General features: G+C 53.3%; 1 protein-coding gene and 1 long non-coding RNA gene across 3 annotated transcripts; one reads left to right on the top strand and one right to left on the bottom strand.

The window, feature by feature from the left end:
• Window positions 1-493: 493 nt before the first annotated feature.
• On the bottom strand, window positions 494-9825 carry LOC139364202 (uncharacterized). 2 transcript variants are annotated; one of them, XR_011625598.1, is made up of 3 exons: window positions 7864-9825; window positions 6701-7375; window positions 494-5443 (listed from the first exon to the last, which is right to left on the bottom strand). It is a non-coding gene; the product is annotated as an uncharacterized lncRNA (long non-coding RNA). The 2 variants fall into 2 exon arrangements; XR_011625599.1 differs by having other exon boundaries at window positions 8533-9825.
• An 80-nt stretch (window positions 9826-9905) lies between these two features.
• Window positions 9906-11202, top strand: LOC105467514 (family with sequence similarity 181 member A). Its single transcript, XM_011717148.2, has one exon. The coding sequence runs from the start codon at window positions 9906-9908 to the stop codon at window positions 10782-10784; it is 879 nt and encodes a 292-aa protein (XP_011715450.2). The 3' UTR covers window positions 10785-11202.
• Window positions 11203-15355: the final 4153 nt, after the last annotated feature.

Genomic DNA, 15355 nt, shown 5'->3' with positions numbered 1-15355 from the left:
CTACGTGAGCCCCAGTTTCCACATCTGCCAGATAGGAATGACATTAGGATCTATCACAGAAGGCTGTTGTGAGAATAAATACTATGAGATGTGTAAGATATCTATTATGGCTAAGTCAGTGCCCAGCCTGGAGTTGAAACTTAGTAACAAATGTCTGTTGAAAGGACCTGATGAATTCTGGCCTGAGAGGTGGGAAACTTGAATCTTAGTCACAGGAATATGTGCTTGAATAAGTCACTGCTTTTCTCAAGGGGCTCCAATCCCTTGATTAAAATTGCAGGGTTGGATCACCAGAATGCCAAGTATTGACATCCCTGGCTTCCCATCCTGTGATTCTGAACTGGATCCAGGGACACTTGGCACACAGCCGGCTTCATCTCCATCTTCCCTCGGGGAAGGCATCGCTAGTTGATCAGAGTGTTCTATCTGCTGAGCCCTCGGAATCTCTCCACAGGGCACCTGCCAGTCATCACCAATCAAACCCGAGATGACGGTTGAGATCAAACAGACTTTTCATTCCTAGTTGGTGCCTGGGTGAGTGACGAGGCCTACCAGTGCTGGAGGACACAGTCAAGGTGACGGACATGGGGGGGTGGGGGAGCGTACAGAGCAGGGGTGTGAATGTGGGGCGGTGGTCCATTGGGGATGCTCCGCAGGGCACAGACACCACTATCATGTCACTTTTGTCCCACTAGCCCTTCCTTATGGCTTCACCTGGGCAGCCATTATATCCAGCCCAGGGGAGAGGTGAAGGCAAGGGAAGGGCACCGATTTATGAACCAGGTGATGTGCTTGTTGAGTTTTCATGGCTGATATCTTAATCCTCATTATCAACCCTGCCAGGGAACTGGTCTTAGCTCCACTTCAAGGATGAGGAATAGCAGGCTCACAGCTTACTGATCATGATGATTAATCATAAAATTAATCACAGTAATTGGCTTGGGTTGCACTCCAGCTTCACCCCTTTTGGCTGTGGGGTCTTGGGCAAGTCACTTAGTCAACCTGTGCCTCAGTGTCCTCATTTGTAGAGTAGGCATAATAGCAATATCCACCTCATTATGAAGGAGTTAATACAGAGGAAGTTTTTGAAACATTATTAGCATTTAATAAGAGGTCAGTAAACCATTTTCAAGGCTGTTGGCATGGATTTCATATTGATTTTGCTATCCCCAGCATCTCAGAGAATGTCCTGTACATAGTAGGTGCTCATTAAATGCTTTGCACCCACTTGTTGAGCATTATCAACTCCCCAGAAAAGTCCCACATAGGTCTTCTTGTTGCTGAGAAAGTCCCACATAGGTCTTTCTTGTTGCCAAAGAGGACATCTCAAAGAAAATAACGAAAATATACTGAGCCAAACAAAAATGCAAGCACAACATATCAAAATGTGTGAGATGCAGCCAAAGCAGTGCTGAGAGGAAATTTTATAGCACTAAGAGGCCTACATTAGAAAACAAGAAAGATCTCAATCAATGATCAAAGCCATGCCTTCAGAAAAAGAAAAGTGAAATAAGCCCAAAGCAAGAAGAAGAAAGGAAATAATAAAGATAAAAGCAGAAGTCAATGACATTGAAAACAGAAAAAGAAATAGAAAAAAAAAAATAAAAAAAGAGCTGGTTCTTTAAACAGATCAATCAAATTAACAAGCTTCTAGCAAGACTGACCAACAGAGAGAAGACATAGATTATGATATCAGAAGTGAAATGCAGCCAGGTGTGGTGGCTCACACCTGTAATCCCAGCACAGTGGGAGGCTGAGACGGGAGGATAGCTTGAGCTCAGGGGTTTGAGACCAGCCTGGGAAAAATAGTGAGACCTCCTCTCTACAAAACATTTTTAAAAATTAGCTGGGTGTGTTGGCATGAACCTGTAGTCTCAGCTACTCAGGACACTGAGGTGGGAGAATTGCTTGAGTCCAGGAGGTCAAGACACTGCAGTGTGCCACAATTGTGCCACTGCACTGCAGTGACAAAGCAAGACCTTGTCTCAAAAAAAGAAGAAAGAAAGAAAGAGAGAGAGAGAAAGGAAGGAAGGAAGGAAGGAAGGAAGGAAGGAAGGAAGGAAGGAAGGAATAAAGGAAGGAAGGAAGGGAGGGAGGAAAAGACAGAAAGGCAGGGCAAAATAGTAAATGTTATGATGTTATATCTTAGCATAATAAAAATTGTAAATAGGCTAAAGAAAAAAACACATGATCATATAAATTGATCAAAAAATTCATTTAACAAAATTTAACATCCATTCATGACAAGAACTCCCAGAAAATTAGGAATAGAAGAAAGTATCCTCAACTTGATAAAGAGGATCTACAAAATTCCCACAGCTGCATCATATCCCACGGTGAAAGACCAAAAGCTTTTCCCCTAAAATCAGGAACAAGACACAGAGGTCTGCTTGCACCACTCTTCTTCAACATAGAGCTCTTTGCCTGAACCCCACCCCTCTCGAGACTCCACATGGTGAAGATGGGCTGAGCGCTCCTCTTTTCCTGGAGCTTGAGTCCTCAGACTCACCAGCTCTAACCCCACTCATTCATATTCCTTTCAAGAATGCACAGGGGAGTGCAAGTGGGCTTACCTGATTTTATGATGTTGAATCTGCTCTGATTTATATTAGGAAAAAGCAAATCATTTGCCAAATATAAGTAGCACTGACTTGTGGCACGCTATCATATAGCACCATATCACATGATAGCACCATATCAATATCCATGTGTGCAGCGTAGAGGTCAAGAATTGATGATGTAATTCAACCAGGAAACTGAGGCCCAGAGAAGGTGAGTGACTACCTCAAGATCACACAGCCAGGTAGGGGCGAAGTTCAAAGATCTCATCTCCAAAGCCAGTCTCCCTTTCATGGTACAATAATATGGTTGAAACCACTTCCAATGTGGGACTTGATCACACTGACAGTGGTCTCTGTCACTGGAGGTGGACTGCAGCCAGGGGTGCTGGGGCTGGCTGAGCCGGGCTGTGACTACTCTGGGGCATTACAAGGTCTCTGCCTCCTCTGAGGGCACAGCCATGCCAGGCAACTTCATCAGCGCAGGAAGCCCTCGGCCTCCAGCCAAAGGGGTTGGCTTTGACCTGATGCCTCCTGTTCCCAGGAAGCAAGAAGCACGTCCGCTCTGATTACGGCTGACAGCCTGCCGCGGGCTGGTCTTTGATAGAAACACTGCCATTATGTAAGAAGTTACATAAATCATCTTGTGATGTCTGCGTCGCACGTCCACAGAGGCGCTGCCGGGCCACTCTGTCCTCCGCGTGGCCTTTGTATGTTCCCCGAGCTGGCGTGGTCGGTCGGGCCTAACTCTCCAGGGCAGGGGTGGCTGGGAAGAGTCTGCAGCCCTGGGCTAGCAAGGCCCCTGGGAGGGAGACGGGGCCCTCGCGTTGGTTCACAACTGTCTGTGGGAGCAGCATCCTAGGATCAGTCCCACCCCAGCCTTGTGATTTACTGCCCATGGGACCTTCAGCAAGTTTCCTGCCCAATTAGTGCCTCAACTTCCTCACCCATTAAAGAGAGTAATCATGGCAACTGGGAAGAACAAATGACAATATATGTCACACACTTCCATCAAGTAGGACTTTACACTCATATGATCAGGTGTGAGAAAGAGCACAGGGTGGCGGGCAGAGCAGAGCTCCCTCCCGGACGCTCCTCCTACCTGGCTCTGCCTGGCTCTGCCTTGGATGAATCACTGCCGCTCTCTGGGCCCCTCTGTCTTCATCTCTAAAATGAGAAGTCGGCCCATCTTTTGGAACTGAATTTTCTGTAGAGATGTGAAAATGTACAATCTCCTTTAACATGTATTTTTGGCAATTTAAAACATTACCAAACATGTACCAACAAACAAATACATTCAAATGCATTTTAACCCACAAAGTGACACGCTAGGCTGCCGACTGGAGAACTTGGGCAGTCAGGTTAACTCCTCTGGGGACCAGGTAGTAGTTTCTCCAGGGACTCCTCTCATTTGATGACCATCCTAAGATCATAAGAGAAGCTTTTTTAGGTCGGGCGTGGTGGCTGACAGCTGTAATCCCAGCACTTTGGGAGGCTGAGGCAGCCGGATCACCTGAGGTCAGGAGTTTGAGACCAGCCTGGCCAACATGGTGAAACCCCGTCTGTACTAAAAATATAAAAATTATCCAGGGGTGGTGGCACGCATCTGCAATGCCAGCTACTCAGGAGGCTGAGGCGGGAGAATCACTGGAACCCGGGAGGCAGAGGTTGCAGTGAGCCGAGATCGCGTCACTGCACTACAGCCTGGGTGACAGAGCGAGACTCCATCTCAAAAAATAAATGAATTAAAAGGTAAACTTTAAAAAAAATTGACATCTCAACTGCTTCACTCTATAAACTGAGATTTTGTAAATGTTCTGCAACTAAAACAAAGTATGGCTGATGTGAGACCATAATCCATATCTCCTGATTTCAAAGTTTTATGTCATCAGAACAGATTCCTTGTTCTAATGCATTGTTTGTAAATAAGTAGAAGGTATGCATTTGAGCATGTAAAATAAATTTGTACTCATAGCTCATGGCTGTCGTGGTTTTACACGTTCAATCTCCACATTTTTTTTTTTTTTTTGAGATGGAGTCTCCCTCTGTCCCCCAGGCTGGAGTGCAATGGCACAATCTCACCTGACTGCAACCTCCGCCTCCTGGGTTCAAGCGATTCTCCTGCCTCAGCCTCCTGAGTAGCTGGGATTACAGGTGCCCGCCACCACTCCCAGCTAATTTTTGTATTTTTAATAGAGATGAGGTTTCACCATGTTGGCCAGGCTGGTCTCGAGCTCCTGACCTCAGGTGATCGGCCCACCTTGGCCTCTCAAAGTGCTGGGATTACAGGCCTGAGCCACTGTGCCTGGCTGAATCTCCACATATTTTTAAGTGGGCATCTCTGCTTCAAAGCAATTTGAAAACCCACTGCCCCAGATGAGTTCCTTGGCTCCCTCGGGCTTGGCCTGTGCATGCCCTGCCAGTTGTCTCTTCTCACTTGCAGCTCCAGTCTACACATGTGCTGGCTGAATCCTAGAAGTAGATGATGTCTGTTGACATCAGAGGTTCTGGAGGAGTGGCTCCCAGGATACTGCTGGGGAGTTGCTCTGCTTCACTGATGAGTGGGCGGGAGACAGCTGTTTACTTATCAAGATAAAGCAGGGAATGTCACCTCCACACCCTCTGTTCCCCGCACACAGTAGGTGTTGAATGGAGTTGATGCAAAGCTGGGAGTCCCTGCAGCAGGGTCAGCACAGTGGATTGTCGGAAAACCAAGGCAGCAACGACTGGTTGAAAAGGGGCCGTCAGTGGCCCAGCTTATCCGATTTCACGGCAGTTGAAGCCAGCACAGCTCATGTGCCTTTAGCAGAGCTTTACAGAACCCAGGCTCGGGTGCTGGGCGATGCAGTCGGGAAGAAGCGCTTCCAGCTTCATGCGCCATAGTCCTGTAGGATCACAGACAATTCGTTGTCACGTAAGCTATAGCAACCACAAGCATCCTTCACTCAGGCCTGCTGTGTGCTGAGTCCATTCGAGTCACAGGAGGTACAGAGAGAAACCTGTGGATGACCTCCCTTCCCCCCTGGAGCTCACCTGGGTGGGGCAAACAATAAACAGACAAAATTAAAAAAAAAACAAACAAACAGGAAGCAGCTGTTTACGGTCCACAGGAAAAATCCTGCTCAGTGGAATGGGCAAAGTATTTAATTCATAACACATTTAGTAAGAAGCTACTCTGTGCCAGACTGTAGTAGGAGTCAGATTACTAAGGGTCTTCTGCATTTAGCTAAGGAGGTTAGACTTCATCTTTGACTCTAGGAACACAGGGATGTGAGAGGGCATTATTAACAATGCTAGGAGTTGGCAGGAGGCATCCTGGAGGAGGGGATGTTTGAGCTGGGCCTTGAAGAATGGCCGAGAGGACAGGGTTGGCTGAGTTGGGCCCAAGAATCAGGTTTGAGGCTTCTGTGAGTGTGTCACCAACTGTAAATGGGAAAAATAATCCCCTCTGCCCAGACACAGGACAATAATGAGAGAACACTGGGAGAACCTTCAGACTCGTATGATTACTGCTGTCTTTCCACCTGCCTATATGGCCAATCACAAAAACACAGAGAGCCTTCCCTTGTGTGGGTCAGAGGCACCGAGAGGCCTGGCCTCAAGCCATAGCTGCCTCCTCTCCCCGCTCCTCACTTCCCAAAGCTGCAGCTCCCGTATTCCTGAGTCAGGAAGGTCCAACGTTGGGCTAGAAGAGTGGAACCCAGGACGCGTGGAAAAAATCTGGTCTTGGCCAGCAGCATTTAGGCAGTGTCTGGTGCTCATGGGAGCGCCAGGAGGCAATGTGGCCAGGCAGATCCACCTCAGCCTTTGGACGCAGACAGGCCTGGCTTCAAGTTCGAGCTCTGCTGGTTAACAGCTGTGAGGCCTTGGGAAAGTAACTCAACCTCACTTCACTTGTCAGGGCAACCGAAACACTATCCTCACGGAGCTGCCCCGAGGGTCACGTGAGGTCTTCATGTGGCTCGAATATGGCTCTTGGCACATGCTGAGTGTCTGCAAAGAATCCATTTTCTTCCACTTTTCTCTCCCCTTCCTTTCTCGCTTCCCTCTTTTCTTCCTTCTCTCTTTCCTCAAAAAGTGTTTGGTGGAAGAACAGCCCACATTCAGAGCCTTGGAAAGACTTTCATAAGACACCGACTCACCTCCCATGGAGTCCACGGGCCTGGTGGGGACTCACTACTAGCTAAGAAATGAGAGTCATCTTCATGATCTGGCAGTGTGGAATGGGCCGGCAGGGCTGCAGGTGCCGTGGGATCTCGAGGACTCTGGGAGCTGAGCTGAGTGGCTTTAAAATGTCTTGACGCCCTTAGAAGAGAAAAGATCTTCTGGAGAGAGGAATGATGCAGCCTACAGAAAGCACAGAAGGCCCGGGGAGAAAAAGGCAGGGCACAGCAAAGCAGGCTGTTATGTGGTCAGGTGCTGGCTGCCAGAGAGGTTCGAACTCTTGGCTGTGCACACCGGCTTCATGCAGTAGGCAGCAGGGAGCTGGCCCTGGTGGCCACAGGCCCTCAGGACACTCTCTCCAGCCACGTGTGCCAGGTGTTTTGGAGCAGAAAGGATATTTCCTGCTTGTACCAGTCAGGATGGGCTGGGAGTTACTGCAGAAACACATAGCCCTCGAATCTCTGGCACTTAAAATGATGATGGTTTGGCTCTCACCCGTGCAAAGGTTGCCACAGGCAGGAGCAACTCTCCAGGGCACGTAGTGGCCGACAATCTAGGATGCGTCAGTCCAGCGGCGCTTCCGTCTCAGTCCACACTTCCCCGACCCCGCAGCAGGATAGGAGCATGGAGAATACAGTGCTGGCTTTCAAGGCCTAAATTGAGTTACAGCTTGTCAGCACAGGCCATCTCCTCCAAACCCTTCATTTTGCCTGTAGGGACCCTCAGGCTGGGGGTAGGGGAGATGGCTTGGAGGCAGACCACAGCAGCTGTCTATTGGCCAGTGGGAAGGAGTTGGGGCCATCCCTCCTGGATGGAGGCCCTGGCCCTGCCCTGCCAATGCCCCCAGTCTGGGTAGGGAGACTCCAGAGAGGAGTCCTGCAACCTAAGATGCCAAATCTTAGGTTGCAGTACAGAGGCGTGGGTTGGCGCATAGACCGTCAGCCATCTGGCTGATGAGGGAGACAGGAGGACAAGGCAGTAGAAGGGGAAGAGGAAAGGAAGGGGAAGGAGAGGAGGAGGGAAGAGGAGGCTGAGCCTGGACAGAAAAACGATGAGGCTTGAAAGGGGCCCATGAGTTGGGCTGGCACGGAGGCACGACCATTAGCATTTCCCAGGCAGCCGCCCTCGCCTTCAGCCTCACCTTCCCTCTGGCCAGTTGGTGGGCAGGGCCAACGCCGGCTCTGGGCTCCCTTGCTTGCTCAGAGCGGCCCTGCTTGCAGCCCCGCCGGCGTTGGCACGGTGACAGTAGCCAAGTGTGCAAACTTGTGCCATTGTCCGCAGGCCAGGGGGAGCCATGGAAACTGGCTAATATGACACAGGAAAATGTTTGCTGATGGCAATTCTATGGGCTTTGTCCACCTCTTTCTCCATCATGACGACTCGATTTAAGTCCCTAACTGTTTGACTACAAATGCAAGGGGACCGTGCAACGCCAACCTTTTGTCCGGCTGCGCTGAATGGGCAATTCAGGCTTTGTGCAGCTCAATTGAGGAAGCAAACATAAAGACAAGATTCCTGAGAGCTCCAGCTCCCTTCCCATGGATATCCCAGCACCTCGTTACAGAGTCCTTCCTCGGCCACCTTTTCCGACAGGCATCAGCGCACCTCCCGACCACGAAGGCCCTCCATCCCCGATCCCTGGGGATCCTGGCAGGGAGGGTGGTGGGGATGGCAGGTGGGGGAGAGAGAGAGAGAGAGAGAGAGAGAGAGAGAGAGATGGAGAGACAGAGAGAGAGGAGAAGAGAGAGTGAGAGAGAGAGAGACACTCAACACTCAAGGACAGCGGGAAAAGCAGCCCGCCCCAGCTTACCCCGTCCGATTGTCTGTCCGCACTGGAGCATGGCAGCTGTAGGCCTGGAGTCTTTGGGGGAGGTTTGCAAGCCTGTCTCTACTAGGCCCAGCCCCTTCTCGATCCTGGACATTTTAAACACACACACACACACACACACACACACACACACACACACCCCACCCCCTTGAGAAACCAGGGAACCGAGGTCAAGGGGAGGAGGAGCGTGGAGGCCCAGGAGAGTGGGGCTGAAGGGTAAAAATTTACCGGGAAATGATTGCATTTGGGAGCTGTCTTTTTTGTGATGGTCCCCATGGTGACAATTTGTGACGGCAAAGAATGTGGGAACGGGGCGCCGCTGCCTGATTGGGATGCTTTGTATCTGGAGAGGCGCTCCTGATTGGCCTGAGGGGCCCCCCAGCTCCGGGGAGTTGTCCTCCATTCAGCCCACTCGAGGGTTGCACAACTGCTTCCAGCCGGACGGAGCTCAGCCGGCTGCGCCGGGGCCTGTCCCAGGTCTGCAGTGGGGAACCTGCCGGGCCACGTTGGCTGGGCCCTGGCCGCACCTTCGGTCAGTGTGGAGGCCCAGTGGCTCTGGCCCGACTGGGTGGCGGGTGTGGAGCAGGCTGGGGCCTGGGGGAGGGGCGAGGTGCTGTGGGTGGCGGCCGAGGAGGCATGAAATTGCTGCAGATGCTTCTTCGGGGGAGTCCCTGCTGCCCGCAGCCTGAGATCAGCCTGCAAGGCAGGTCTCGATTAAGTGCCAGACAGGGGTCCTGCCTGGTCCTGCGTGAGAGCTGGGGGTGGAGCGTGGGGACTGAGGAGGGGGGGCTGGCGCTCCTCATGCCGGGGACGGGAGTGGTGGGAGGGGGAGGCTACCACCAGGGAGGAAGGGGGCTTGGCCTTGCTTTAAAGTGGAGCAGTTGCCTCAGCTCAGAGAATAAACACCTCGCTGGCAAGTTGGCAGCGCGGTGTGTGGGAGACGGGGCAGGCTGGGAATGTGTGCCAGCCCCAGTAATGCCACCTGTAGCTGGGTCACCTTGGGCAAGTTGCTTGACCTTTCTGAGCCTTGGCTGCAAGAAGAGGGCACCAGACGCAAGCAGGCTGGGTGAGGCTCTGCTGGCGCCTGCTGCATCCCAGGTGTGCAGGAAGTGCTCAGCCACTTGCACCCACATCCCTCTACCCAGGACTCTGTTTAAGGCTGAGGGGTGCTGGGGTGGGGACACCGTTTGCAGACAGGTGCTGTGGTCTTTTGGCAGTGTTGGGTGTGGTTGCTCGGAGAGACTCCAATGGCCTGTTTTGTCCCCCAGGTCAGCTTGGTGCCCTTCCTTGGAGCTGCCGGCCACCAGCAGAGCCCACCCTCTTCATGGAAAGCCTCGTGCAGTGGCCCCCTGGTGATGGCATCCGACAGTGATGTGAAGATGCTGCTGAACTTCGTGAACCTGGCGTCCAGTGACATCAAGGCAGCCCTGGACAAGTCGGCGCCCTGCCGCCGCTCCGTGGACCATCGCAAGTACCTGCAGAAGCAGCTCAAGCGCTTCTCCCAGAAGTATTCCCGGCTCCCGCGGGGACTTCCGGGCAGAGCCGCTGAGCCCTACCTGAAAAGGGGGTCTGAGGACCGGCCCGGGAGGCTGCTTCTCGATTTGGGCCCTGATTCCAGCCCCGGCGGGGGTGGGGGCTGCAAGGAGAAGGCGCTGAGGAACCCCTACAGGGAGGAATGTCTTGCTAAGGAGCAGCTCCCACAGGGGCAGCATCCAGAAGCTGCCCAGCCTGGCCAGGTGCCCATGAGGAAAAGACAGCTGCCTGCTTCCTTCTGGGAAGAGCCGAGGCCCACCCACAGCTACCATGTGGGGCTGGAGGGGGGACTGGGCCCCAGGGAGGGACCTCCCTACGAGGGTAAGAAAAATTGCAAGGGCTTGGAGCCCCTGGGGCCTGAGATTGTCCCAGTGCCCATGTCCCCGAGGGCCCTGGCTGAAAAGGAGCCACTCAAGATGCCTGGGGTCTCCCTGGTGGGCCGCGTCAATGCCTGGAGTTGCTGCCCCTTCCAGTACCATGGACAGCCCATCTACCCGGGCCCGCTGGGGGCTCTGCCTCAGAGTCCTGTCCCCAGCCTGGGCCTGTGGAAGAAGAGTCCAGCCTTTCCCGGGGAGCTGGCGCACCTCTGCAAGGATGCGGACGGCCTGGGGCAGAAGGTGTGCAGGCCTGTGGTGCTGAAACCCATTCCGACCAAGCCGGCCGTGCCCCCACCCATCTTCAATGTCTTTGGCTACCTCTAGCTGGGCTGAGAGGGCCTCGGCCCCCACCTCTGGCCTGCAGGAGTGTCAAGGTCCCCGAGGTGCTCTCCTGTGAGGAGGTGGCTGGGCCACAGTGTGGCCTCTTCCATTTCTGTGCGTATGGGAGTGGAGGGCAGGATTGGGGCGGGGCTCCTCAAGCAGTCACCCTTCAGTCTTGCAGCCTTGGAAGCTGGGGGGCTGGTTGGCCCCTCCCCAAGCAGGCCAGGGCCCAGCAGCTTGTCCCGCTGTCCCTGTGCAGACCATGGGTGCTAGGATGTTGCCCTTGCTTGCAGACACCCCGGAAGCCAGAGTGACACATCTGTTCACCTGCCACCCGCTCTGCAAGCCAATCTCAGTTGTTGTTGTTCTTGTTCTTTGTAAATATTGAGAAAGTTAAACGAATAAAGACATTTCTTTTGGAGTTTCCATATCTTGGGTATCATGAAGCTGAATGAGCCCCAGGCTGAGGGCTGTTGGCAGATGTGGTTGGTTTCAGTGAGGCCAGGAGTGGTTGAAACCTCTGAGATATCTGGGAATGGGCGCTGGGGGCCAAGAGCTTGGTTCAACGGAAGGAAGGTGAGGAGGGGAGGAGAGGAGCCACTAGGGAAAGACATGCTGGCGTGGACCCCCCAGGGCGTCCAACATGCTCCGGGGAACAGGCGCTGGAACCAGGGGAGGTAGGGCTGCAGTCCAGCGCCGCCCTGTGCTGTGGGGCCGGACACTTCCTCTGGGGGTCTCCTTGACCCACCTGCAGGACAATGAGAGGAGAATGAGTCTCTCTGCAGTGCCTTCTGCTCTGTGCACAGCCTCAGGGCAGCCTCTGTGCCAAGGTGATTGTGCCCAACTCTGGTCAGAGGGAAAATCAGGCCAAACAGGAGTTTGGTCCCTTGTGGACAAAACAGGTGGTTTGACCAAATTGTTTCTCCAAATCATGGTCTTGGAGTCTATGTCCACGGGCAAAATAAATCAATTTTAAAAATAATAGCAAATTCCCCTAAACCTCGTTCTCTCTGGCACATACAAAAGGATCCTCTCTAGCTAATTCAGCTTCCGGGTTACCCGCCGACGGGTCTCTCCCTGGGCCTGTTACATACCAGGTGCCCCATCAATGGAATGCTGAGGGCTTTTGCCTGTGACAGTGCAGAGGGGAGTACCGGTAGCAGGAAGTGGCCCTGGATTTTGCTCTTAGTGTCCTACTAGCAAAGCTACCTGAGAGGCCTCCACCTGCACACAGGCCCAGGTTTTCTCTGCTGCTGTGGACGTGGCTCCATGGCTGAGAGAGGGTGGGCCTGCTGGCCTGCCGAGCTGCTTATTTTATCAGAACACAGTTTTCACAACTAAGAAGGGTGCGGCGGGCCAGTCCTGGCTGGGGACTATGGTGTTCTCATCAGTAGTGTGACGTTGGACAAGTTAATCCTCACTCTGTGCCTCAGTCTCCTCATCTGTACAACGGAGGACTAGGAAACAGGTACATCTACCTCTTCTGCACCCCAGGCAAGTGTTGGCTGGTCACAGGCTCCCTCCTTTGGAGCCCGGATATGGCCTCTGTTTCTTTCTCACTAATACAGGCTGCAGAATCGGTGGTCACCAAGGGCCCCTCCTACTTGCCTTGTTTTACTCCAGGATTCCCCTGGCGTGGGGAGTCCCCTGGAGGGGCAGCCCCCTCACCAGGAAGCCAGCCAGTGGTTTCTGTCCAATGGCCTCTGAAGACTTCAGAGCCACAGAAACAGGAATGGCCTGGGCAGAGCTGTTCAGAGTCATTATCTGGCCCATGGGATGGGGACAGTCCTCAACCTGGACCCTCAGCCTCTGACTGCTCTGGTCTTAAAGAGCAGCAAGGGGCTGGGGGGTGGGGTACCCTCCTCTGCCCTCTGTGTGGCATCACACAGGCCCTCTGGATCCATGTCGATGAGCCTCAGCTCCCTGCAAACTGCATAAGAGGGGTTTAAATGCCTGCATCCTAGCCTGCCATCTATCAGCTGGGCAATCTTGGGCAAGTTACTTAACCTCTCTGTACTGAAATTTCCTCATTTGAAGAATGTGATTGATAATAGACCTGCTGTATAGGTTGTTGTGAGGCCAATATGAGTGCCTGGCCCACTGTGCTACCCAGATGCTCAAAAGCTCCACCAACCACAAGTCACCTCTTGTAGTTATCTGGTGGTGTCTGTAGGTTCTGTCATGCTGACATTTTAATACCGTTTATGGGCTGTGCTGCCCAGGGGATGATGTGCCTGGACCACACAACCAACCACATCCGCTAGAAGAGGACCTGAGCTCCAGTCTTAGACTAAGATATCTTAGTCTTTGGGGAGAAAGCTCAGGTCTCTCTGGTAAGACTGGCCTGTCCCTGCTCACAGCCCCCGGGGGTACCTGACGATTCATTCATTCAAACGTTTGGAAGCAGAAACCTCTACCAAGACATGGCCTGAGAGAAGCCCCTGGCAACATGATGCCTCCACGTGGAAGCGAGGTAGGCAGAAAGCATGCATTTAGGAAAGCTTTGGTATTAAAAAATCAGTTTTAAATGCTGCTGCAGTAACAACAGCAGATACTCCCCTAATCACAAAGTGAACGGCACTGGTTCAAAGTAAAACCCGGAGCCAGTCCAGGCACCCACCCCCCGCACCCCTTCGTCATCCCCGACACCCACCACTGGGTCAAGTTCACGAAGGGGAATCTCTGCCAGACTTTCAGGGCTGTGTCTGCAATGCTGTGAGACGTCCCTGAGGCGAGGCTGCAAACCTCTTGGGACTGGGCAGGTGCGGCTGCAGGAGGGCCTGCTTCTGCAGAGGGAGGTGGCTGTAAAGTGCTCCACACAGGAGTGATGGTCAAAATGCAAAACGAATGGCACAATGTGAGCACTGACCAACTGGAACCAACCCACCGGAGCAGTCCCAGGCCAGGAATGAACCCCTTAGTTGCTGGGTTGTGGGGAGGTGGGGGCAGGGACCTAAGGAGGCATGGCGCTTGCAGGGAGGGGTCCCGAGCAGTGTTTGACTAAGTGGCATGGACGCTTGTACATTAATATTCTAAGAACCCAAATGTAGCACTGGTGCGTCCCAGGCCAAGGAGGTGCCACATCCTGCAAATGGCGACTATAGAGAAAACAGTGGCCAAACCCCTCCCCTATACCTCCCACTCACCCCTTCAGCCCCATCTCCCCCAGGGTGGCACCTCCCTCAGACTGGCACACTGCCCTGCTCAGTGCCTGCGTCTCTGGGCTGGGAGATTTGTGGCTGCTGCCTTAGGACTCTCTAGGACATAATGTGGTCCACGAGATGCTGTAGGTTAAGAGTCTGCCCAATACCCATCTCAGTCCACACACACCAAACAACTCGCACACTGGCCCTGCATGCCTCATCCCATCACCACCTGCCACCCCTGGGGTCAGTTTGACCAGCCGTCACCCAAGATGCAAATGCCCTCCCTTTGGCTTCCGGGTCAGCAAAGGCGTTCTTCCATCGGATTCTCCCCTGGGAGCTGAACCCGCCTTGGCAACTTACCCTGGGCTCTTGGGTTTGAGCATCCCCAGTGGGGGAGCATGCGGGTTTCCTTTGGGGCTTCTTCAGGGTCCCTGCAGGTTCTGCCTGGTGAACAGCAAGGCCGCATAGGACTGTGGCCAAGCACCGTTAAGCTGGAACCCCAGGGACTTGCTGTGTGTGCCCAGGCAAGTCCCTTCCCCTCTCTGGGCCAGTTTCTCATTTGTATCATGAAGGAGCGGGCAAGACCAGGTTGAGCCCCCTTTGACCCGTGGCCAGAAAGTGCTGCTTGGAAGACGTTTTCTCTGGGAGTTACTGATTCCATAGAAGCCCAGTGTGTCTTTAGCCAGGCATGGTGGCATGCCCCTATAGTCCCAGCTACTTGGGAGGCTGAGGCGGGAGGATCACCTAAGCCCAGGAGGCGGAGGTTGCAATGAGCCGAGATCATGCCACTGCACAACAGCCTGGGCAGCAAAGTGAGACTCTGCCTCGAAAAAAAAAAAAAAAAAGGAAAAGAAACCCAGTGTGTCAGAGCCAGCAAGGGGCCATCATGTTTCACCATACAGATGAGGAAACTGAGGCCCCAGAGATGCCAGCCAATGGCAGGCGGAGCCTGGAACCAGTGCTCCCCTCCATCACTCTAGCTGCTTAATTTCCAAAGGCCAGAAACTACCTTTGACCTTGCTTGAGACTCTACTAGATCCTGGGACTGGCCTGGTACAGGCTCTGGGCCAGGTGGCCTGCTCCAGTGTTGCTGCAGAGTAGCCTGGACTCGGTGGCTTCACTCACACTGGTAAAGGGAGTGCCAATGAGTCACTACAGCTTCCATGGAAATAGGGCCTGCTGCATCTCAGCCCTCGGGGCCTGGAGAGACCCCCAGAGAGTGCCACATGGTGGCAAGCCTTAGCTCTGCCCTGCACCGCCTGAAAACAGGATGACAATTCCTGTCCTGCTCATCCCACAGGGCCACATGAGGACAGAGGGAGGCACGCCGGGGCCAGAGCTCCATGCACTCTTAGGCTTGGTGCCTTTGCAAGGGCTGACCATGGCCATCACTCTAGCACTGCTGCTCACGGTAGGCAGTATTTAATG

The sequence above is a fragment of the Macaca nemestrina genome, chromosome 7, assembly GCF_043159975.1.
Source record: "Macaca nemestrina isolate mMacNem1 chromosome 7, mMacNem.hap1, whole genome shotgun sequence".
In the NCBI taxonomy this organism is placed as follows: domain Eukaryota; kingdom Metazoa; phylum Chordata; class Mammalia; order Primates; family Cercopithecidae; genus Macaca; species Macaca nemestrina.
Note: the sequence above shows the minus strand (reverse complement) of the source record. Positions and strands in the feature narration are given on the sequence as shown.